Consider the following 22569-nt stretch of genomic DNA (forward strand, 5'->3'; position numbering starts at 1 on the left):
TGGAATGGAAGAATGGAATGGAAGATATAAACATTCCCCTCTATGCATTATCAGATAAAAATCTTGATCCTCGCAAAAGAATCTATAGAACTAATCTGTACGGAAACGAAGAAAAGAGAGCTTACTGTTGCCGCATTGTCATGCCAAAACCGTACGGGAAGAGAGGATCATAGCCCATGTCTCCCACATTCATGGGAAGTTGATCCACGCGCTTGAACCACGTCCTGGACGATTTCCCCACGAAGTCGTGGTCACCGAAAAGCACGTCGGCCACGCCTTGGCCCTCGGAACCTGGAAGCCACGCCGCCACCAGCGCGTCCATCATATCGATGTGAGGCTCCAGCACCAGCGGCCGACCGGAGATGAGCACCACCACGCAGCGCAGGGACGAGCACACGTTCCGGATGGTGTCGATGCCTTGGCTGGGGATTGTCAAGTTGAGATTGTCGCCGGCTATCTCGGCGTAAGGCTGCTCGCCGATCACCACCACCGCGTACGAGAAGCCTTTGTCCTTGACGAAGTTGGCGTCTGGGGACTGCTCGTAGACAACTTGCGTGGATTGGCTCACGGTGTTGGCAATTGCTTGGCGAATCGTAGTTCCTGGCATTTTCCAAGATCAAAGTTAGCCAAGAACAAACGAGAGTTTAAAGTAGGAGAGCTGCTACTCACCGATTGTTGTTTGTCCACTGCCTCCTTGCCAGGTGATTGTCCATCCTCCACACTGAAGTCCCAAGTCATCAGCGTGTGTTCCAGCCACTAGAATCTTGGGCGCGGTCTTGCTGAGTGGTAGGATGTTCTTGCTAGATCCGCTCCTGGCTGAGTTTTTCAAGAGCACGAGTGACTTTCTCACGGCTTCCCTGGCTAGCTCTCGGTGGTCCTCTGCGCCGACTTTGTTGTTGAGCTTCCTATTTGCCTTCGGCGCTTCGAACAGTCCAGCAGCAAATTTGACTCTGAGGATCCTGGTCACGGCGTCGTCTATCCTGCTCTGGCTGACGGCTCCGGATTTAACCAGTCCAGTGAGGATGTTGATGAAGTTTTGGTAATCGAACGGAACCATGATCTGCGTCGTGAAAGCGAAATTTAGTGACACTGACACGCACAAAAAAGTCCAAATGCTAAATTGCTTACCATGTCGATACCTGCATTGACCGAAGTCAAGACAGAGTACGTGTAGTTTTGCTTGGGTGGATCGGTGATTCTATCAATGGCTTCCCAGTCAGATATCAGGAATCCCTGCAGAAACAGACAGGAAAGTGTGTATAGTTTAATTAGCAAGTCGTGACGGAATCAAAGAGACGCTTACCTGAAACCCGAGACGATTTTTCAATACTTCGGTAACCAGGAAACGATTAGCGTGCATCTTGATGCCATTGAAGCTGGAGTACGAAATCATGATGGTTGAAACACCCATGGCGATGGCATCAAGATAAGGAGCCATATGAACTTGAACGAGCTGCCTATAAGTGGTCACTGTGTTGTTCTCGTCAATTCCCTTCACTGTTCCTCCATCACCCACGAAATGCTTGGCACAGGCAACAACTTTGGATCTGAAACAAGAAAAGAAAATGGTCATGTAGTCACGGATAGAGAATAATGTGATCTAACTTACGGTCCTCCAACGTAAGGATAGCCAGACGGATGACTAGGTGGTGGAGAGCCTTGCAAGCCCTGGATGATCTTTGTCATGCTTCTCACGAGCTGGGTATCTTCACCATAGCTCTCGTAGCATCGCCCCCATCTCGGATCACGGCAAACAGCAATGCAGGGAGCAAAAGCGTAAGGCATTCCAGTTGCTCGGACTTCCAGCGCAGTAGCAGCTCCGATTCTCCGCACCAGCTCAGGATCCCTGAGAAAAAGTCCCAAAAACTTTTCATACCAAAAAGGAAGGAAAAAAGATGGATGGAGAAAGAATGAAGAAGTACCTGGAAGAACCGAGGCCAATGTTGTGAGGATAAATGGTAGCTCCATAGACATTGTTGTGACCATGCACTGCGTCGACGCCATAGATGACTGGAATTCCAAGGCGAGTGCTCATAGCTCCAATCTGATAGTCATCGACCATGTCCTCCCATACATTGGGAGCTGCCCTCTCCGCCGGAGCACTGCCTCCCCCATTCAACACGCTCCCTATCACACAGCAGCCATTGGAGATTTCAGATGATCACACGCGCTTCTTCCAAGAAGCTATCGCATTCTCAATCGATCGATCGATTGAGGACACTCACTCACCTATGCCGTATTGCCTGACCACGGCCTGGCTCGCCACCGCCCTCTCAATCTGCGTCATTTGCCCGATCTTTTCCTCGAGCGTCATCCTCCTCAGGAGATCTTTGATCCGCGCCTCAATGCTCTGGCGAGAATCCTTGTAGAGCATCTGGCCATCGCCGGCGACCAGCAAGAATGCGAGGAGCGCCAGCAGCAGCGCCATCGCCGAAGCTCTCATCCCTCGCCGATCGATCGAAATATCACTGCCGCGCGTGGATCGGATCGAAAGAAGCATCGCGAGGCCGCGCGCATGCAACGATCGACACGGCGGATGATCCAGCAAGAAGAGAATGGAGGAGGAGGAGGAAGAGATGGAGGAGAAAGGAAATGCCTAGAATCGAGAGAATGGAGGCCACAGCATCGAGGCCGGATTAAAAGGCGGTCGTGATCGGTCACGCAAACGCGGACCAGTGCGTCGCGTTTAAATGCTTCCGCCATAGCCCAGTTTGTGTGAACCCTGCAAACTTTCCCCAAGGGTGTGCCACGCTGGCAGGGTAAAACGGTAAATTCGTTCACATTAACTCTGTCCTAAGTAGCGTCTGGAATTAAGGGGTAATCACCAAATTAATCCAATGGTCGCAGTGCCACAAGTCATCCTGTCCGTTCGTGCACGGCTGTCCCTCCAACGGCCATTTTTCCCCTCTCCATCCACGCGACAAAACGCACACATCGTTGTGCCAATTTAATGATCTTTTATGAAAACCATGGATGGATTCTCATGTCGCTACCAACACGAGGACTCAGCTATGGTGGCTTTCGTTCTCGTTCGTTCCCTATCAAGTGGAAGAGAAAAGGAAATCGTCAGAGAAATAAATCGTCCACGTTCTTCAATGTAAATCTTACCAGATAGTTCATAGAATCGCCCATTGTCATTGTAAGCTTGTCACTGCAAGTTTTAGAATATAAAACCATGTACACGAGGATTGTGAGAAACCATAAAAGCAAAGCTCCAGAGAATGAACGATCGGAGAGAGCAAGCGAGCAAGCTCTTCATCATTCAATGCAAAAATGCTAAAACTCACCAGCACAGTGAGCATGAAAGTCACGTACCTGTAAGAATCTGGAACCAGCAGCAAATGCATCCGAGAAGAAACGCAGCGGTCACGCATCTACAATAACTGTTTCGATTGATTTATTTACCTCTCTTGCAATCCGTAAATGAAAACTTTTTGACAAGAGAAAAATTGTCAAGCATAGCTTGAATGATAAGAAAAATGCGCGCCTGAAACGACGAATCACCAGCTGTTAGTTCTAACGAGAAACTCTTAACAATGAATACCAGATCATTTGAGGACGCACTCCCTCAAAGTTTGAGCGGCTTTCTCCGGAGCCACCGTGTTGATGGTCCAACCAGTGGCAAGCTCAAAGCCCCCCAGCACTCCCAGTCGAGGGAGGATTGCAATGTACCAGTGGAAATACTCCGTCTTGGTTTCCTCGCAGAAAGGATTGTTGTAAAGCACGTAGTTGTATGCAGCGCCTGGAAATTGCTGCACTATTTTTTTCAATGTTAGATGAAGTAATCTCGCCAAATCCCCGATCTATAAACGAGAATGCATGCGTTAGTGGAGAGTAAACCAAAAGAAAGAAAGAAGAATCATCACCTCGGAATCACTCGTCCCCTCAAAGTTCGAACTATGGTTGATGGGAATAATCCACGTCTCGAACGGGAAGCGAGCTTCAAAGGGCGCCACTGAAACGAAGCGTGATGACTGATCGATCAACCTTGAGCGATCTCGAAGATCCGCTTTCACGGACTCGCAAAGGAGACAGCGTCCCTTACGTTCGAAGAACTCTTTGGAGTTTTTAACTTGCCACATTAGTTCTTGAGGTACCATAGGCAATGCGATGATTTGGCTATGGGAGTGACGCAGCGACGCACCAGCTTCTTTGCCATTGTTCTTGAAAACCTGGAAAGCAATGCGATCGGTCAAACCAATCCAACCATGGAAGAAGCCAGTCACCTGGACGTATTGGAATCGCTTGTCATTCTTGAGATCCTTGAGCCGGTGCCGGAACGCCTTGAGCACTCGCTCTACCTGGTCGATCGGAAGCTCCGCGAATTGGATTCCATGCTCCGGCGTCTCCACGACCACCTCATGCGATCCAAATCCAGAGCGCCGGCTACGATGACAATCCTCATCGATCGTGCACGTCGGCGACAGCGAAGAATCCACAGCAGGGAATTTGTTGTAGACGACGCGGACGCTCCAATCCGGCGCGCTCACCACATCGCTCTCCCGGAACGCAAACGTCTCGTCCCCTGTCTCGTGCTCGTGATTCCTGCAAAACGGGCAGCTGTGATTGCCGCCACTGTGATTACCGCCATCGCTGCCGCTGTGATCGGAGGAAACATCATGTGGCCGATTGCCGCGAGCAGAGGAGACGATCACCCATCGCGGCTGGACGCTGTGCCGGAGCTCCGCCATTTGCCCTGCCCTAGCACCGGGTTTGGGCTCAAATCCCAAACATATATAACATTTAGGGCTACAAAAAGACATTGATCGCATTGCCAGTATTCTAACAGTAATGAGATTCTTACGCGTGTTGTCGTCGAAATTGGAGTACCCTCCAGCCCAATGTTCCTCCAACGTGTAGTAGTGATTCTCCCCGTCCAGCTTCTCGATCCAGCCCACGACTGGATGTTGTCGATCGCCCGGATCCTCTCGGAAGAGATCACCACACTTTGGCGATCGGATACCTCCCTGCCATGACGCTGCCGAGGAAGAATCTCCCAACTGCGATTGCAAGGACGTCGAGTCGCGTTCATCCATCCACCCGGAGCTCTCATTCGGGTCTAACCTGTCGAGTTGGCGGCTCTTGCCACCCACAGCCCTCCGCAAAGCTCCATCCTTGGCGGAATTGGCATTGTTCGAAGAAACAGTGCCAATAATTTGGAGCCCGACTCAACTGCAAGAACAAGCAAAGAAAAGAAAATCTGAGAGTCGAAAGTAGCAAAGCCAAACAAAGGATAACTTTACCTCAGCCTGTCTCGCTCCACTAGAAGAAGAACGAGTTGCGCAGGGGTCCTCGAGCTTCTTAGCTCCAAAAGGTGGCGCTCTTAGCGGCGTGGCTTCTGCAAAAGCACTCCCAGTAAAGTCCACAATCATCTTTGTTGTTGCCTTGGGGGCTTCTAGCAGTCATTATCCTGTTGCTGCCACATGAATTATGTCGGCATACATAAGAGCGGACACAATACTTTACCTCGAAATATGATCTCAATGCTTTATTAGGAGCTTGTAGTCCTGCAATACTTGCTCCTTACATCTGGACCGATCGCCATAAGCAGCTCCTCTAGAGCAGGGCATGAACCAGAGACTGATGCATCTTAGAGCATCGAGATCGAGAGTAAATATCAAATAGACGGAAAGATGAAATGAAAGACTATGGCGTGATGAATGAAGGCACTGGCGGAGCTCATCAGGGAATGCAAGAGTGTCACTGAGGCATGAAGTTTCGACCGCCACATTGTCTCCACTGACTTGACGAGATGTGCCCATGGCGTCTACGTCTCCATCTCCTGGTGAGTAGGTGACCTTTCCATTGAGTCGACCTATGTGCCGGGGATCAGCACACAAGTGCCAAGAAATTCTGATGTATCAGTTAGACAATATCCAGTGAGGAGCAGTTGTCAATCTCACTTGAGAGCATCTTAGAGATGTCAAGAACCACTGATATAGAGTAGTTTGCCATGGTTGTTTGATTGATCATATAGGGAATGAAGGTTTATCTATCAGGTATAGATGCATCTGGATTAGAGGCTCAAACTACTTAGATGCGATGTAGAAGGAACTTGGAATACTTGAATTGAAGTTTGTGCCATCCAAACCTTAAAATGTTTAATTGACGTGGTGTTTAGGGTAGATATTCTTTAAGAGTTGTGGGAGTAGTGAGGAGATTGTGAGTGTTAGTGCAATTGCACTTGAGTGAGCTTTACAGAAGAAATTAATTGACAAAATTGCTTAGAGATGCATTGTTGCCAATGGCTAATTGTTAATTATAAAAAAAGTTCTTCAAAAACAATTTATCTCTTTTATAACTCATTAGATTCTCACTTAGGTGCAACATATTGAAATTTGCACAACAAAGAGCCTTTTGGCTTTGGTTCTAACAGAGACTTTGTTAAATTGAAGTAGTCAGAGGATAGTTACAAACCTAAATAAATCTTGGAATCTAGGAACAAAGCACCACTTTTTCTTGGTAAAGACTCCACTCTATATAATGTGATGAAGGCAATCACACTAAATGAATTCATTTCAACAAAGAAAGGCCACTTTAAAGCTGTGATATGCTTGCTCTAAATACCTCTATAATATGAAAATGTACCAGCAATACTTGCCAAGATGGGGGTATTGCATAAACACTCTAGTTGTTATTCGTCCAACAACAAATTAAAACAATGGGAGTGTAAAGCAAGATGTTATAATTGTGATTCAGTTTGATCTTATTTAGTCTTTAAATGCCTATTTCATAAAATACATTATGGGTTGTGGATTGTAAAATTTTTAAAATAATGTACTATCAATTTCACTATGTTCCCTTTATAGTAATCTCCAAGGGCTAGTATAATATAGAGAGTGTGGGGGTTGGACTTCAGCATAATTAATTTGGCCAGGAAAGACTAATGTCCCTTAAACTAAAGACTAAGACATTACACAATGTCCCTTAGGGACTAGTACAAAAACAAATTGCTCATAACTCTACTCTCTCAACAAAACCATCTTGCTATCTCTTACCTAATGATCATTGCCTTCTAACCAGGGCTGTTGTGGTCGTCTCCTCCGTAAAGCATCCAGTGCCCAACCACCTCATCTTGCCTCCTTTGCTACAGTGGCTAGTGGCCTCCATTTCCATTTGATACCACCCACATGTTCTCCTCTTTAGCAAGGGGTCCATTATCTTCGCCAAGCTTCTAGCACCTCTCTTTTACTGTGCTCCTAGAGTAATGTCTCTTTGAGGTAGACACCAGCCAATGTGAGCCTCCACCAATGTGCCATGGTTGTTAATATTTGAGCATTTTGTCCCTCGAAGTGGTTGTGGTTCCTTACTTCCCAAAGCACCTATACCCCGGATGCATGCCATATCTCCCATCTGGTCTATCCAAGGGCTTCCCATATTGTAGTCCCGACTTCAACTCCTACTGTATCCCACTTGACTTTGGTGCCCCATCCTAAGCATCCCTAACAACCAATCCTCTGTCAGGCCCATCTTGTGTATAGTCCCCTTGCCTCTAGGAACCATTGCATGATGTCTCCTTCACATATTTTGAAGTTCTACTTGCTCCCTAGTTCCCTAGCTGCCTTTGCTACTTGTCTCCACGTCTCCTTTGCCACATCATACTCTCAGAGGAGATGTGCTACTATCTCCAACACCCCACATTCGGGTGTCCTCTGCTTGGAACCGCTATCCTACTAGCAAACCTTCTATTGCCATGAGCCATGAAGTGACTTTTGACTTCTCCTAAATTAGTAGTTTCTAGAAAGCCACTATGTTGTCAGTCACCTGATCCACTTCCACTCCTAGTGCAATCCATTTCTGCTAAAGTTTTGGTACTTCCTCTCTCTTGAACTCTCTATTCACCATCAGTCCATTTTGTGTGTCTTTGACCTTATATGTGAAAAATTCATTTGCTCCATGTCTCCATGCAATTGGGTCCCAATTTAGGTCCTCTATGAGCTCCTTATGCCACCATACTAGACATCCTTCTCCTTCTAGCTAGCATGGTGATTCTATCAACTCTATTCGCGTCGCTAACTGTTTCAAGACTTGGATCTGTTCTTTCACTTTGTCATCTGTGGCCTGTGGCATTGTTTATGTATCCCCTATTGAAAGGAATGTATCCCCTCACACCACTCAAAAAGGCCTGCCAAGGTTTAGATTTAGATCCATCATAAACCACACCTCTGTCTCCCCTTTATTCTAAGCTGGAGTTGGTGCTATGAAAGCCCAAGTTTATCTTCCTAGTGCAAATTATTCCCCATCTGACATTTCCTCTTGTTGGATTGCCACAAAATCCCTAGCGTGTAGTCTTCTTGCTGGCCACTTGTCCACTGTTCTTGCCTTTGTCACTGTAGTAACCTTAGCAGGTCTAGCTGAACATTTTGCCACTTCCTTGGCCCAAAAACTTGGAAGTGTCGGGAAGATTTCTGTTGGTTTGGGTCTATCACTCCCACTAGTTGTTTGACCATCCTGAATCTTCCCTGATGTATGCACCTCTATATAGTGTACTAGTTCTCCCAGCCTAGTGTTCAGTCCCCTGCTTTAAACAATTTGTTGAAGAAGAGAGGCTAGATCAACCAATCCTCCACTTTGGTCAAGATGACCTACATCAGTGGGAATGACTTCCAAATTTTAGGCTCTGGATCAACTATCCTCCCCCTACTACCTACATCTACCCTTCCACAAATAGCCACCAAGGATCTTCATCCCAAACTCTTGCACATCCATGTCTCAGTCTAATTGCCAACATGCTCTACCTAAAAAGAAGGTGGCACTACCTACTTGGATACTTGACATGGCTCATTAAAACCTTGCTCTAGCCACCTGGCTAGGGCACTCAAAGGTAGATGGTGGGAAGAGTACCCACAAGGCTTATATAGGGCCATAGTGTTTCAAAATGTCATTCCAAAGTCCTAGATTGTGGAAAGGAAGAGGAGCAATTCTCTTAAGTAGTGACCAGGGACGCAGTCATGTGGCAAGGAAGTCCTAGAAATCAATAGGATATAGTGGTTGGGCCTTCAAGCCCTAAGTCAATGGCAATGTTGACAAACATGACTGTATATAGAAAGGGATTTGGTGGGGACTAAAAGAGGGATATTGTGGAAAGTTATTACCCATATCTGTGGGCATTCTAAGGATGCTAAAGAGGGGATCTAGGTTGATCACTCATACAATCTTTGAAAGATGGGACTGTGATGTAAGTGGTGTTGGATCACCAGTGTGATAGAGGCAAATAGACATGGCCTTAGTGTAACAAGCTAATATGTTGGTGGTACTTTTGAGTGTCAATCATGAGATCGTACATGTGGAGCACTTGGACCAAGTGCAAAGGTTGAGTGGCATAGATGCCATTTTTGGGACTAGAAAGTCCCCAAGTCTAGAATAGGACATATAGAGGTTGTGAATGATTCCTCCAAGTGGTCGAAAGTGTGGCTAATTGACTAAAGTAAAATGGAAAATTTAGTTACTTACAATTGGTATCAAAGTTGTTTCTTAATCTGACTTTTATTGGTGGTCAAATATATCACCACTTATGTTAGCATCAGAAGGTCTTAGGAGTGGGCCTATCCTTGAGAAGTAGTAGATCAGGAGGACATAGCTCTCCAATACAATTCATGTGTAAACTTATAAGCAATGTGATGGATAGAAAAGGGCCAACAAGGAAATGACCTTGGGATCTTGGGAATAGTATAAGGTTTTCTTCAAAGAGTTGAGTATGTGATTCAGATGAGCATCTGACTTAACAAACTGGCTAATGTAGTTATGGTAAAGAACTATAGTTGGGATCATGAAGAAGATAGAGACTCCAAAACAATAAAGGAGTCACAAGATTATCCTCATATAGTTGAGGCTGGTGCTCATGAATTTGAGACTAGAATTAATGATTATGGGAGGTTAAATATAGATGAGGATACAAGTCCCTAAAATGGTAGCCGAAGTTACATTTTATAAATGCTAGAACAAACCCAAGGAGTTAGGGGTGTACTTAGAGGATGAGTCGGTATTCTCATCATATGGACGGATAGTCATAAGGGGTAAATGTAGCCCACAAGGAATGGAAAATAATTAAGTGTCGGAGTAACACTTGCAAAAATGGTCCTTGTAAATAAGACATGAATACAAGAAGTTGAATTCCAGTTGTCAAATACGGATGAGGACACAAGTCCTTGAAATGGTAGCTAGGGCTACTTTAAATAAATGCTGGAACTACCCAAGGAGTTGACGGTGTACTTAGAGGATGAGTTAATATTTTCATAGTCCTAAGGGGCAAAAGTAACCCATATGGAACAAAGAATAATCAAGTTTTGGAATAACACTTGTAAAGATGGTTTTTAAATACAAGAAGTTTTTGTAAGCAACTAAAGGGAACGACTCGAGAGACAATCCGTTGGGGTTCAAATATAGAGGGAAAGGGCCCATGAATAAGAGTGCACCCCCTTTTCCAATCAGTTAAGGGTCTTGGGATATTTTGGAGTTAAGCGTCCTTGGGTTTGAATAGTACTGGGCTGGGTGACCTCTCGGGAAGTCCAAACTCAGGAGCTTACATTTGGTATCAGAGCGGTCTCGAGTCCGACTCTGTTGGTTGGCTAAGGGAATCACACCACATGTTAATTGACATCTGGACCAGCCAATCTTACAGTTTTATTCTAATGAGTTGGCACCTCAAAGTAAGACATTATAAGTTGTTGGATCAGCAAAGTCCAAAAAACTGGATAATTTAAGTGGAGTCAAGAAATGGTCTTAAAGGATTGGTAAAAGCATTTAGACTGATATGTGTTGTACCCCATGAAGGACAGGGAGGATCATAAGATATAAGTATGAAAATAATGAGTATCTCATTGATGGTAGAATATGCTATATTAAAGTCATAAAAAAAGTGTTCCCGAAAGAAAACAATTTTGGTGCAAAGTTGTGTGTGAACACTATGGTGCAATACTAACTGATAGTTGGCATGAAAAACGACTATTTTGGTCTGGGCAAAAACTTAGACATAAGTAAGAAATGTCATAAAGGTAGGTTTGTAAACCCAATGGTGTAGAGACACCAAATGTGCCAAAGTGTGATGCTTTGAGGTCAAATTAGCAAGTTCATGAGAACCTCTTGCTAAAAGAATCCCAATAAAAATAGGAATGGTATAGGCTAAACTAAAAGGCATGCAGTTAGAGTGTGGTGACCCAAATAATGATGGATGTGTAAAAGCATTAACAATGAGTTATAAGACTTAACAACTATGAAACAATTAAGTAAAAGATGAAAAAATAATTGATTGGATTGGTAAAAATTAACTGCCCAAGACTTTTTATTAGGATAAAAAGGTTAGATATACCCCTCTAGGGGATAAAATAGTTTATGTTGAAATATAGTAAGTCAATGTTGTAAAAGGAAATGTTCATTATCAAAGAAGGTCATCATTAGGACATTTAAACACTCTAAAACACTAAGGAGTGGTGTTTAATATCATGAGGGTATTAAATAAGGTTTAAAGAACTAAGCCCATAGCGAATAATGGACAAGAAGTGCTATCTAACGTCCAAAGTTGTGGAGATGGAAGAAATGCATTTATCTGAATTGGACAAAATAAAAAAGGATTTTGGCATCATTAACAATGGGCATAAAGAGACCCATGTATAGCGACATGTATAGCGTCCGGTGTATGGGATATATGGTGAGCATATCCAAATTAAAGAACCATTCTCTAAATTATTGAGTAGATTCATTCTTAAAAATATTTGCTAAGACATGGTAGAAAGTGAAAAACTACCCTTCCTAGACAGGAGGAAAATAACTAAATGAAGGCATAAGGCTAAAAAGCAAGTAGCAAAAGGGATAGAACTAAACCATACGAATTGAAAAGCATAATTAATTATAGTTATGCCAATTGGATGTGGAAAATCAAGTGGGTGCTCAAACATGTTGCTATTAGCAACCGTGATGCTATAAAAAGTCTAAAGTATGAAATTATTTATGTTAGACCATATAGCAATTAGAAAGTTTGTGAAAGTGTTGGGGGAAGGAGGGGTGTCTCCCCCAACACTCGCTCAAACATAAGAAATGCTTCAATGCTCTCTGCAAAATACTTCCCCCCCACCCCTTGCCCTTGTGGGGCAAGGGTTTTATACAAGGAAGATGGGGAATATTTTGAGAACCAGAATATTCCTTCTCTCTCTCACTCTTTTAGTGGCCACGCCCTAATATGCGACCACAGTGGATTGCGCTCTCTAGACGCACAAGAACCTGCCGAAGAGTGTAGAGTGTACCGCTGCTACTAATGCCAAGTGCTGGTAAGTGTGTTAAACAGTAGAAACTCTAGAAAACAAAGTGGAGAAAGAAAGAAAAGAAGTAGGTGTGAAGTTTGGAGACAGGGAGGAAAACCCGATAGGAAACCCTGTAGTCAAACTGGACCCTGAAGTTAAAGAAAAAGTGTGAAAAGAGAAGAAAAATAGAGGAAAAAGAGTGTGAGTACCCAAAGAACTTAACCCATACCTGGATTTTGGCTCAGGAAAGTGTAAGATGCAAATGTAGCCTCTTGATAACTTCCAATATGCTCCAAGGATTAGCCAAAATCGAGAAAGAAAGAGAGGTAGAAGAGAGGATGCGTTGCCTAAGGGTGGTAAGTGTGGAAATGATGAAAGATGGAGTGATATGGTGGAGCACCGAGATGGTGGTGGCACCCTGAAAAGGTGGCCATCAATAATTGTTGGCCCATAGAGTAAGCGCTGACCTCTTGGAGTAGCCGGTAACCAGTAACTGGTAACCACCTGCTCTCACTCCTACTCCTGCACTGCTCCAACACTGATATGGTGGAGTGATATGGTGGAGCGCTGAGATGGTGGTGGCACTCTGAGAAGGTGGCCATCGCTTAAAGTGTTAGGCCAATGGTCTAATGTGTTGGACTAAAGAAGACAACAGCTGAAAAGGACGGCATAGTCGTTGGGTTGCCGGTAGAGAAAGGTGGCATGTGTCCACTGAGTGTTGGAGCAGAAGAAAGTGGCTTTGGCTTCTATGGCCTTGCCTAAAGATCCACCTAGGTGCCTTGAGTGAATAAGTTCACCTAGTTGGAAGAAAGTTGCTCCAGAAAAGCTAGTGCATTGTCAGCAAATGGTCGTAAGGATATCTTAGAAATGGCATGTCCAAATGAGGTGGTGTCTTTTGCTGCTGATGCACGTATGTGTGTTCGTGGTATGGTGTAAATATGACCTCAAATGGAGATGTGAATGATGGTGAAAGAATGAAAGATGCAAGACGGGCATCTAGAGATAAGTGTGGGCAATGCTACTGAAAGTGATTGGTGATGGAACTGTGAGTGTAGATAATATGGAATGGGTGAGGGGAATGTGTGGGGGTGTGGTAATGGTAAGGGAAGGGCCAAAGAACTTGGAACATAGACCAGGCCAAGCGAGGAACCTTTATACAAATGGCAATGTAGCTTGAGCATGAAATCCAAGGCATGGGCCATGGTCCAATGGGGAAACACCCTCTGAAAGTAAGAAAAGGAGTCATGAAAGTAAAATGAAGGAAAGGAAGAAAAAGAAGAGAAGAGGAATGCCTCACCGGATGAAGCGTTTGAGGTGAGAGTGGTTGTGAGTGTGTGGGAGCTCACATCCCTTAGCATCAACTAGCACGTATGCTCCACCCCTGATGTGTTGCTAGACAAAGGGGAGGGGAGAACTTTGAGTGAGGGGAGAACGAGGGGAGAACTTTGAAGGTGGCATGAACTCCTTGAGTAGAACAAGATTGCCATCCTCGAATGGTTTGGTAGACCGCTGGTGATCATTGATGGGCTTGATCTTCTGCTTGCCTCGAAGGAGATGTTCAGTTGTGGATCATTGCTGTTCTTCCAAGGTGAGAACCTCCAAGTCATATGTATAAAGCTTGTCCTCATTGCTAAGCTGCATCACTGCTGCGTATCGAAGTAAAAGTGAGAGCGTGGCACTTGGATCTCCACTGGAAGCACGGCCTCTGTCCCATAGACAAGGGAGAATGGGGTCGCAGAGATGGATGTCCTGAAGGATGTCTGAAAGGCCCACAATGCTGTAACCAAGTGCTCGTGCCAATGCTTTGGGTGATCCTCCACAAGCTTTGGGATGACTGTCTTCAATATCTTGTTGCTGGACTCCACCTGGCCATTGCGCTCAGGATAATAGCTGCTACTCTTCACATGCTTGACTTGCAGCTGCTGGAGAAGATGTTGCATCACTTGTCCAAGGAAGCTGTTGCCACGATCGGAAATCAAAATAGTAGGAACTCCGAATCAACAAATAATGTACTCATAGACAAACTTTGCTAGAGACTATTGATCTGTCTATCACAGAGGGGTGGCCTCAACCCATTTTGTGAAATAGTCTGTAGCCATGATGATATATCATTGTCCTTTTGAGCTTGGTGGGTTGATTGGGCAGACGAAGTCAAGTCCCCACTGGAAAAAGGGACCTGGAGAAGTAATGAGCTAGAAAGGAAGACGTGGAACATGGCTTCATGGTTGAACCGTTGGCACTGCTCACATGCCTTTGCATAGGCCAAGCTATCCTGGTGAATCCGAGGCCAAAAGTAGCCATGACGCAAGAGGAGCTGTGCTGTGACCTATCCCGAGAAATGCCTTGCACAAGAGTGGAAAGCACGAAGGAGCTTAGGGACCTCGTGTTCCCCCACACACCACAACAAAACTTCCTGAGAAATCCTTCTGTAAAGGTGTCTGTTGAGAAGGCAAAATCCCCGTGCTCAGATCTCCAATGCCTTTTGTTGCACTGGTGAGGAATCTATTGTGAACTGACCTGAATCCAAGTACACTGCAATATCCTGTAATGCTGTTGGGACTACAAAGGAAGTAGCTTCAGCAACCAGGAATTCACTCGGATCCATCACACGCTTCCGCCGCATGTGAAAAGTTGGCTGAACTCTTGGATGGTCACAATCCAAGATGAAGTACCAGGACTGTGAACTGGTCATTGTAAAAGAAAGGTCAGCACATTAAAATAGATATGGAAATGGATACAAGCTCCAACGAGAAAGTGACAAAATCACTCCAAGGTGTAAACAACAGCTATTGCTTTTTTTTTTGCATCCACGTACTTCTTCTCAGTGTCCTTGAATGAATGTGCATAATATGTTGCATGTGGTGGCTTTTCGGGCTGTGAACATTGGCAAAGGCATACTCCAAAAGCATTTGTGCCCATTGTGATGTAAATTTCAAAAGGAAGTTGTCGTTCTAGGTTGGAGTACCGAGGGCTCCACGGTAGGAAATTCTAAACTCAAAGAGCTATAACTCGCATGCAGCATGTCTGATTGGCTTGATTCTTTCTGCCAGTTGTGTGTCTGGATGTCATCTTCCATCTCCAAGAAACGGCATGACAAAATACGCTCAGAGTCATCAGCTACCATGATTTTAGTGTTGTGTGACACCTCAGATAGTTGCTAAGGAATACTGAGTTCAACTGTGTCCTGTGAAAGATGGACCTGAGCTGGAGTGATTGTGTCCTCAAGCTCCATAAGAGAGAGTTGGTCCCATGCAATAAACAAATCAAAAAGCCCTTCCTCTATCCAGAAACACTCCAAAAAGCTGGATATGGGAGTCCATACCCTATAAGCCTCACTATCACATAAAGAGGGCGTGGCTAGGGGCTTGGCCTTACTCTCAAATAAAGAGAGTGAGGCTGAGGGATGTCTCAAGCTATTTGACTCATCTCCAACCATTTCAATCACATTGCATGAGAAAGCATCTGCCATATAGATGGTCGACTCCACCACTAACTCAGGAAAAACCTCTGTGAGCTTAAGAGGAAAGTATGGCATGGAAGCCATCTTAGTCTAAGCCTGCTGGGCTTATTGAGAAAGAGCTCTACCGTGGTTGTTGAGAAAGGTGGCACTGTGGGTTCCATCATTAATTTCCTGTGAGACACAAAATCCCTAGGCCCAAAGTGGAGCTAAAAGGGTGCCACGTGGTAGTGGCTGAAGAGAAAGCCAAACGAGCATAACATATTTGGACTAAAAGCTCCGACTTGAAAGGTCGAGAGTGGGACTGGAACTCCCAACAAAGTGCTCGAGGAATGAGCACAAAGCGAGCAATAAGCGAGGCTCTAAAAAGGGACATAAAAGGACCAACACATGACACGTGGAAGTGTCTGAGATGGAGTCCAAGATGGAGTCTAAGATGGACCCGAGATAGAGTTCGAGATGGAGTCCGAGGTGGAGTTCAAGGTGGAGTCCAAGATGGACCTGAGGTGGAGTCTGAGATGGACCCGAGATAGAGTCTAAGATGGAGTCCGAGATGGAGTCTGAGGTGGAGTCCAAGATGGACCTGAGGTGGAGTCCGAGGTGGACCTGAGATGGAGTCCGAGATGAAGTTTGAGATGGACCCGAGATGGAGTCTGAGATGGAGTCCGAGATGGAATCCAAGATGGAGTCCGAGAAGGACTCGAGATGGAGTCCGAGGTCGAGACCGAGACCAGGACTGAGACCGAGACCGAGATCAGGACCGAGACCGAGACCGAGGCCAAGGCCGAGCCCGAGACCGAGCCCAAGCCCAAACCCGAGTTCGAGTCCAAGTTCGAGTCCATGTTTGAGTCCGAGTCCAAGTCTGAGTCCGAGTCTGAGAGGGTGAAAGCCCGAAGCGTTCGTCTCCCAGACCCTGGGGGGTTTGGTGAGCTCCAAAAGTATAGTAAGGGGGAGGACTATAGTGGAGTCAGTTTGGCCAGGAAAGGCTAGTTTGGCCCAGAAAGGCTGTACCCAGTGTTGGGTGATGAGCTGCCCACTGGGAAGTCTAGAACTAGAGTGAACACGGACCGACAAGTGGGGTAGATTGATGAAGTGCAAGAGCCGGCTCTAGTTCCCCCGGGAGATTGATTGGCCGATGCTCCCAGTCCAAGTGTGGGTGGCACTACCTACTTGGATACTAGGCGTGGCTCAACAGAACCTCACTCTAAACCCATGGTTAGAGCACCCAAAGGCAGAAGGCAGGGAGAGTACCCATGAGGCTCGTGTAAGGCCATGGTGTTCTGAAATGTTGCCCCAAAGTCCCAGACTGTGAAAAGGAAGAGGAGCCATCCTCTAGTATAGAGACCAAGGATGTGGTCATGTGAGGAGGAAGTCCCAGTGGACTATGGGACTTAGTGGTCGGGCTTGTGGGCCTTGACCCAGTGGCAGTGTTGGCAAACATGGCCATGAACAAAAAGAGACTTGGTGGGGACTGGAAAGGGATATTGAGGAAGGCTAATCCCCATGTCTGTGGGCATCCTAAAGATGCTAAGGAGTGTATCTGGGATGATCACTCATGGATGGATGACCTAGTCCTTAAGAGACGAGACTGTGATGCAAGTGGTGGTAGACCACTAGTGTGACCAAGGTGAAGAGTATGGCCTTAGCGTAACAAGCTGATATGTCGATGGTACCTTGGGGTGTCGGTCATGGGATCGGATACGTGGAGCATTTGGGCCAAGTGCAATGGTTGAGTGGCATGGATGCCATTCTTGGGGCTTGTAAGTCCCTAAGTTCAAAATAGGACTTATGGAGGTTGTGAGTGAGACTCCTCCAAGTGGTCGGAGGTGTAGTTAAGTGACTAAAGTAAAATGAAAAATTTAGTCACTTACAACTTGGTATCGAAGCTGTTCCTTAGTCCAACTTTTATTGGTGCTCAAGTATATCACTATTAATGTTGGCATCGGAAGGTCCTAGGAGTGGGCCTATCCTTGAGGAGTAGCATGTCGAGAGGACATGGCTCTCCCCTCAAGTTCATGCATGAACTTGGGCGTGATGTGGTGGATAGAAAAGGGCTAGTAAGGGAACGACTTTGGGATTTTGGGAACAGTATAAAGGTTTCCTCAGAGAGTTGAGGATGTGATCCCAATGAGAGTTTAACTTAGCAAACTGGCTGATGTAGTTGTGATAAACAACTATAGTTGGGATCACGGGAAAGATAGAGACTCCAAAGCAATAAAGGAGTCACAAGATTATCCTCATATAGTTGAGGTTGGTGCTCATGAATGTGAGACCAGAAGTGATAACCGCGGGAGATCAAATACGGAAAAGAACACAAGTCCTTGAAATGGTAGCCGGAGCTACCTCTAATAAATGCTGGAACAACCCAAGGAGTTGGGGGTGTACTTAGAGGATGAGTTGATATCTTCATCACATGGACAAGTGGTTCTAAGGGCCAAAAGGTTGCCCCAAGAAAACAAATCAAGTGTCGGGGTAACACTTGCAAAGATGATCCTTGTGAGTAGGACTTGAATACAAGAAGTTGTATTCTAGTGAGCTAGCACCTCAAACGTAGGACCTCATGGGTCGTTAGATGACAAAGTCCAAAAAGCTAGATGACTCAAATAGAGTCAAGGAATAATTCTAAAGGATTGATGGAAGCATTTGGACTAAAGTGTGTTGTACGCCACGAAGGATGGGAGGGATTATAGGATCCAAGGATGAGAACAGAGGGTATCTCATTGATGGCAAAATGTGCCATGCTAAAGTCGTGAGAAAGGTGTTCCCCAAAAAGAAAGCAACTTTGGCATAAAGTTGTGTGTGAACACTATGGTGCAGTGCTAACTGATAGTTGGCATGAAAAACGACTGCTTTGGTCTTGACAAAGACTTAAACACAAATAAGAAGTGTCATAGAGGTAGGCTTGAAGAGCCATTGGTGTGGAGACACCAAATGTGCCAAAGTGAAATACCTTGAGGTTATGTTAATGGGTTCATAGGAACCCCTTGCCAAGGGAATGGCATAGCCTTAGTTGGAAGGCATGTGGTTGGAGTGTGATAACCCAGATAATGATGGAAGTGTGGAAGCACCAAGCAATGAGTTGTAGGACTTGACAACTATGGGGCAACTAAGCAAAAGGTGCAGATAATTAGTTAAACAGGTAGAAGATAGCTACCCAAGATTTCTTAATGGCATAAAAAAGTTAAATATACCCTTATTAGGGATAAGTTGCTTATGTTGCAATATAACAAGTCAATATCGTAAAAGAAAATGCTCATTGTCAAAGAGGCCATCATTGGGACACCCAAACACTCTAAAACACCAAGAGGTGGTGTTTAGTGTCATGAAGGCAATAGATAAGGCCCAAGGGACTAGGTCCCTAGCGAATGATGGATAGGAGATGCTATCCAAACATCCAAGGTTGTGGAGATGGGAGGAATCCGTCTACCTGATTTGGACAAAGCCAAAAATGGGATTTTGGCAAAGGCTTGTGATGGGCATATGGAGGCCCATAAGTAGCAACAGTAATCCTGGTGTGTGGGATTATGAGGTGAGCATGCCAGATTAAGGAACCACTGGGTAGGTTCATCCCTATGAATACTTGCTAAGGCATGGTAAAATGTGCAAAACTATCCTCTTAGTTCGGAGGAGAATAATCAAAGGAAACATATGAGGCCAAAAGGCAAGTAGTATTGGGATGGAAATGAACTATAGAAATCGAAGGGCATAACCAACGGTGGTTATGCAAGTTGGGAGTGGAGAGTCAAGAGGGTGCTCAAGGATGTTACTACTAACTACCGCAATGCCATAGAAAGTTTAAAATGTGGAATTATCCATGTTAGACTATATGGCAAGTAGGGAGCTTGCAAAGGAGAAGCCTTAACAAGTTAAGGAACAAAGTTCTTTAAAGGTTCCCAAAGACAATTCTAGGTAGATAACTATAAGGAACCAACTCGCCGAGATGTCGTAGGCTAAAGGAGCCTCGAAAGCATGACCAAAATGATAAAGAGTTCATCGAATAGGACCAAGTCTAAGATCGAGTCCAAGACTGACTCTAAGACCAAGTTCGAGAAAAAGTCCGGAATCGAGTCCGAGACCGACTCGGAGACTGAGTTCGAGATCGAGTTCGAGACCGAGCTCGAGACGGAGTCCGAGATCCGTAATCGGGTCAGTGTGACAGTCTTTAGCCATCGACTTTCATTCAAAGCCCTCTCTTTGAACGCTCGGGAACTACTTCCCCAACCTCAATAGCCTCGCCTCATGGCCAACTTCAAGATCACATTTCTGCTGTGCCACTTTGATTTGGTGCGTTCTAAGAACCATTTACACTTGGCTTTCTAGGTAGTTATTGTAAGCCACAAATTTTTCCTTTCCAATTTGCTAGCTTACCTCGCCTATCCGTCCAACACTACCTTGGCTTTTGCTAAGTTCCCTTACCAAGGTTCCCGCCTATGGTACCAGCTCCTACTTGGTCCTACTTGGTTTCAGCTACTCACTGCATGAGCAACGGAGCATTAGCCATCCATCCACGGATTCCCAAATCTCTCCCAATTCCCCTCCCCGGGTTAGACTGGACTTAAGGTTCGGCTACACTCCCCACAAGCACAAGCAGCCAAGCACACCAAGCTTTCAGGTTCCTTACATCCCTTGGTACCACAAGACTTGATCATGGGACCCTATAAATCCCAAGTCTTGGGTGCAACACTTGTTTCGGGACGCTGGGGCAAAACACTGTGGCCTAACGGCCCAGTATGGGTACCTCTACCCCCCCACTTCCATCCCGAAGGGAAGGTCCAAGCCCCTAAGAAGGGCAAGGACCAATGAGCCGCATGGTACTCAAGTGGGGTACCACTCCACATAAGCCGGGAGCACTGTAGTCGGTTTCCCTTTCGGGAGTGGGAGCTACTCTTGAGCACTTCCTTGGATGGCCCCTCCAGCACCAACTAAGTCCATTCTCACTCCCACCCAAGGCCCCTCGGTCCCAGTCCTAACCTCAAGTCAGTTTGGAAGCCCCACTGGAGAGTTCCTTCAAAACTGGTTCCTAGACCTCACTATCCCTACTATACTTTTGGAACCCCCTGCAGCCCCCCCCCCCCCCCCTTGGGAGATGCACGCTTTGGGCTTTCACCCCTTGACCCGTATTAGTACTTGGACTTAGTCTCTAGCTCGATCTCGGATCCGACTTCGGATTCGGTCTCAGACTCGATCTCGGACTCGATCTCAGACCCGACTTTGGACTCGATCTCGGACCTGACTTCGGACTCGACCTCGGACTCGGTCTCATATGCATGAACCATGTTACGGTGGCCGGATGACTTGCTAAGTGAGATTAGCAAGTCATGGGAACAAATCCCCTAGTCGAATGTGCTAACTTCAAAAAGGGGTGGCCCATGCAGCCGAGTCTATGTATGATCACAGACTTGCCAAGTGAGAGGACTTGGTAGTGCGAAGGAACTAGGTTCCTAAGCTATGATCTATAGCACGCTTTAAGTACATGTTGGTGCACCGGCGTGGGGAGTCACGCCAGGCATCCTGCGTGATGCCATCCGTAGATGCATATACGGAGGTTGGGTTCGAGTCCCGACCCTCTAGTGCTTAGGTTCGAGTCCCAAATCACTAGGGCGTGGTGATGGTTTGGAACATGAGGACACTCATTTTTCGGTGGTCATGGACTCTCAGTGAGGAGACTGGTTTGGGCACACTGCCAAGCGAGGGATGCCTCGAAGTCGTGATGCACGATTAGATTGTTTAGTGTGGCTTGGCATATCTAACTTGAACACTTTGGTGCGAGTGGCACCAAGGACGTGGTGAATGAGATAGGGACACCTAATCTCAGTTGCTATGGACCTTTGGCCATAAGGGCTGGCTTGGGTGCACCACCAAATGTGGGGGATGCCCTCGGGGTCATGGTCAACAACTTGAGAGTCTAAAAGACCAAGTACCTATTGGCAACTCTGTTAAGGTGCCAAGGTGAGATCACTAGGTGATCTTGTGGCCAAAGAAGGACAAGGTCCTTGGTTGGCTAAGGAATGAAGTTCCTGGTTTAAAGTATTGATTTGAATTGTTTATGATGGTGTGGCTTCATCAAGATGACCAAGTAGGAAGAGCACCTAAGGGAAATAAGTTGTGTCTATGTGATGGCATGGTGAGTTCGAGGAAAGTAGTCTCTATAAGAGACCCGTGGGAGGGTCACAAAATTGAGCCATAGATAAAGCTCATAGTAGAAAATGCTAAAGAGATGTACTAGGGGTGAACACCCTCTGGACTTGGCAAAGAAAAAGCCTTCGCTATGGAACTGAAAGGATACTTCAGGAATGGAGGTAGTGATTCTATGTTGTTAGGTGCAACAATCAAGGATAGGAGCAAAAGACTAGTGACTAAGAAAGAGCCATGGGAATCATGGGAAAGAATCCAAATGGTAAAGTTAGGCCAAGAACACTAATGTGTTAGGTGCTAATAGATTGTGGGAAAGGCAATGTGTTCCCAAGGATAGATTCCCAATTACTCCAATGTAGTGAAAGTGGAAGCTCCAAGGGTGGGAGTGGTAAGGTAGGCAAATAATAGGGCCGTGAGCAGCTTTAGCACAAATTATGATAACTGGAACTTAGTGCCAAAAGGGGCACGATATAGAAGAGAGGATGATGGTGCCCTCATGTAGAGAACTTCCTAGGATGGGGAAGTGGAGTTGCACAATATGTGCAATGCAAGGTGTCGGAGACACCTAATAAATTGACTTTGAGAAGTCAAAAGTAAAAGTTCCAAAGTGCAAAAGTTATCTCGATGGAAACTGAGACTACTTGAGAAGGAGTAGTAGACTAAGATAGAGATGGTGTCTCTAACAAGTTTAGCAAGGACTAAATCAATAAACAGAGAGAACCAACACAAGTGGTTGAATAA

At 45.7% G+C, this 22569-nt stretch overlaps 2 protein-coding genes across 7 annotated transcripts; both read right to left on the reverse strand.

Annotated features, from left to right (window-relative positions):
- Positions 1 to 10: 10 nt before the first annotated feature.
- On the reverse strand, positions 11 to 2687 carry LOC9656239 (beta-glucosidase BoGH3B). The gene is made up of 7 exons (XM_024668791.1): positions 2230 to 2687; positions 1923 to 2127; positions 1610 to 1846; positions 1304 to 1547; positions 1129 to 1233; positions 670 to 1060; positions 11 to 600 (listed from the first exon to the last, which is right to left on the reverse strand). Exons 1-7 carry the CDS (start codon positions 2498 to 2500, stop codon positions 122 to 124), a joined length of 1932 nt encoding a protein of 643 aa, XP_024524559.1. The 5' UTR covers positions 2501 to 2687; the 3' UTR covers positions 11 to 121.
- A 70-nt stretch (positions 2688 to 2757) lies between these two features.
- On the reverse strand, positions 2758 to 4706 carry LOC9656240 (ADP-glucose phosphorylase). Of its 6 annotated transcripts, none has more exons than XM_024668833.1 (6): positions 4227 to 4706; positions 3867 to 4172; positions 3545 to 3803; positions 3406 to 3487; positions 3109 to 3325; positions 2758 to 3038 (listed from the first exon to the last, which is right to left on the reverse strand). In XM_024668833.1, the coding sequence occupies exons 1-3, from the start codon at positions 4689 to 4691 to the stop codon at positions 3549 to 3551; spliced, it is 1026 nt and encodes a 341-aa protein (XP_024524601.1). In that variant the 5' UTR covers positions 4692 to 4706; the 3' UTR covers positions 2758 to 3038; positions 3109 to 3325; positions 3406 to 3487; positions 3545 to 3548. The 6 variants fall into 6 exon arrangements, with proteins under 6 accessions (XP_024524601.1, XP_024524593.1, XP_002960734.1 ...); XM_024668825.1 differs by having other exon boundaries at positions 3109 to 3151; positions 3316 to 3325; positions 3406 to 3803; XM_002960688.2 differs by having other exon boundaries at positions 3109 to 3487.
- Between the last annotated feature and the right edge of the window lie 17863 nt (positions 4707 to 22569).

The sequence above is a fragment of the Selaginella moellendorffii genome, unplaced genomic scaffold (assembly GCF_000143415.4).
Source record: "Selaginella moellendorffii unplaced genomic scaffold, v1.0 SELMOscaffold_0, whole genome shotgun sequence".
Classification (NCBI taxonomy): domain Eukaryota; kingdom Viridiplantae; phylum Streptophyta; class Lycopodiopsida; order Selaginellales; family Selaginellaceae; genus Selaginella; species Selaginella moellendorffii.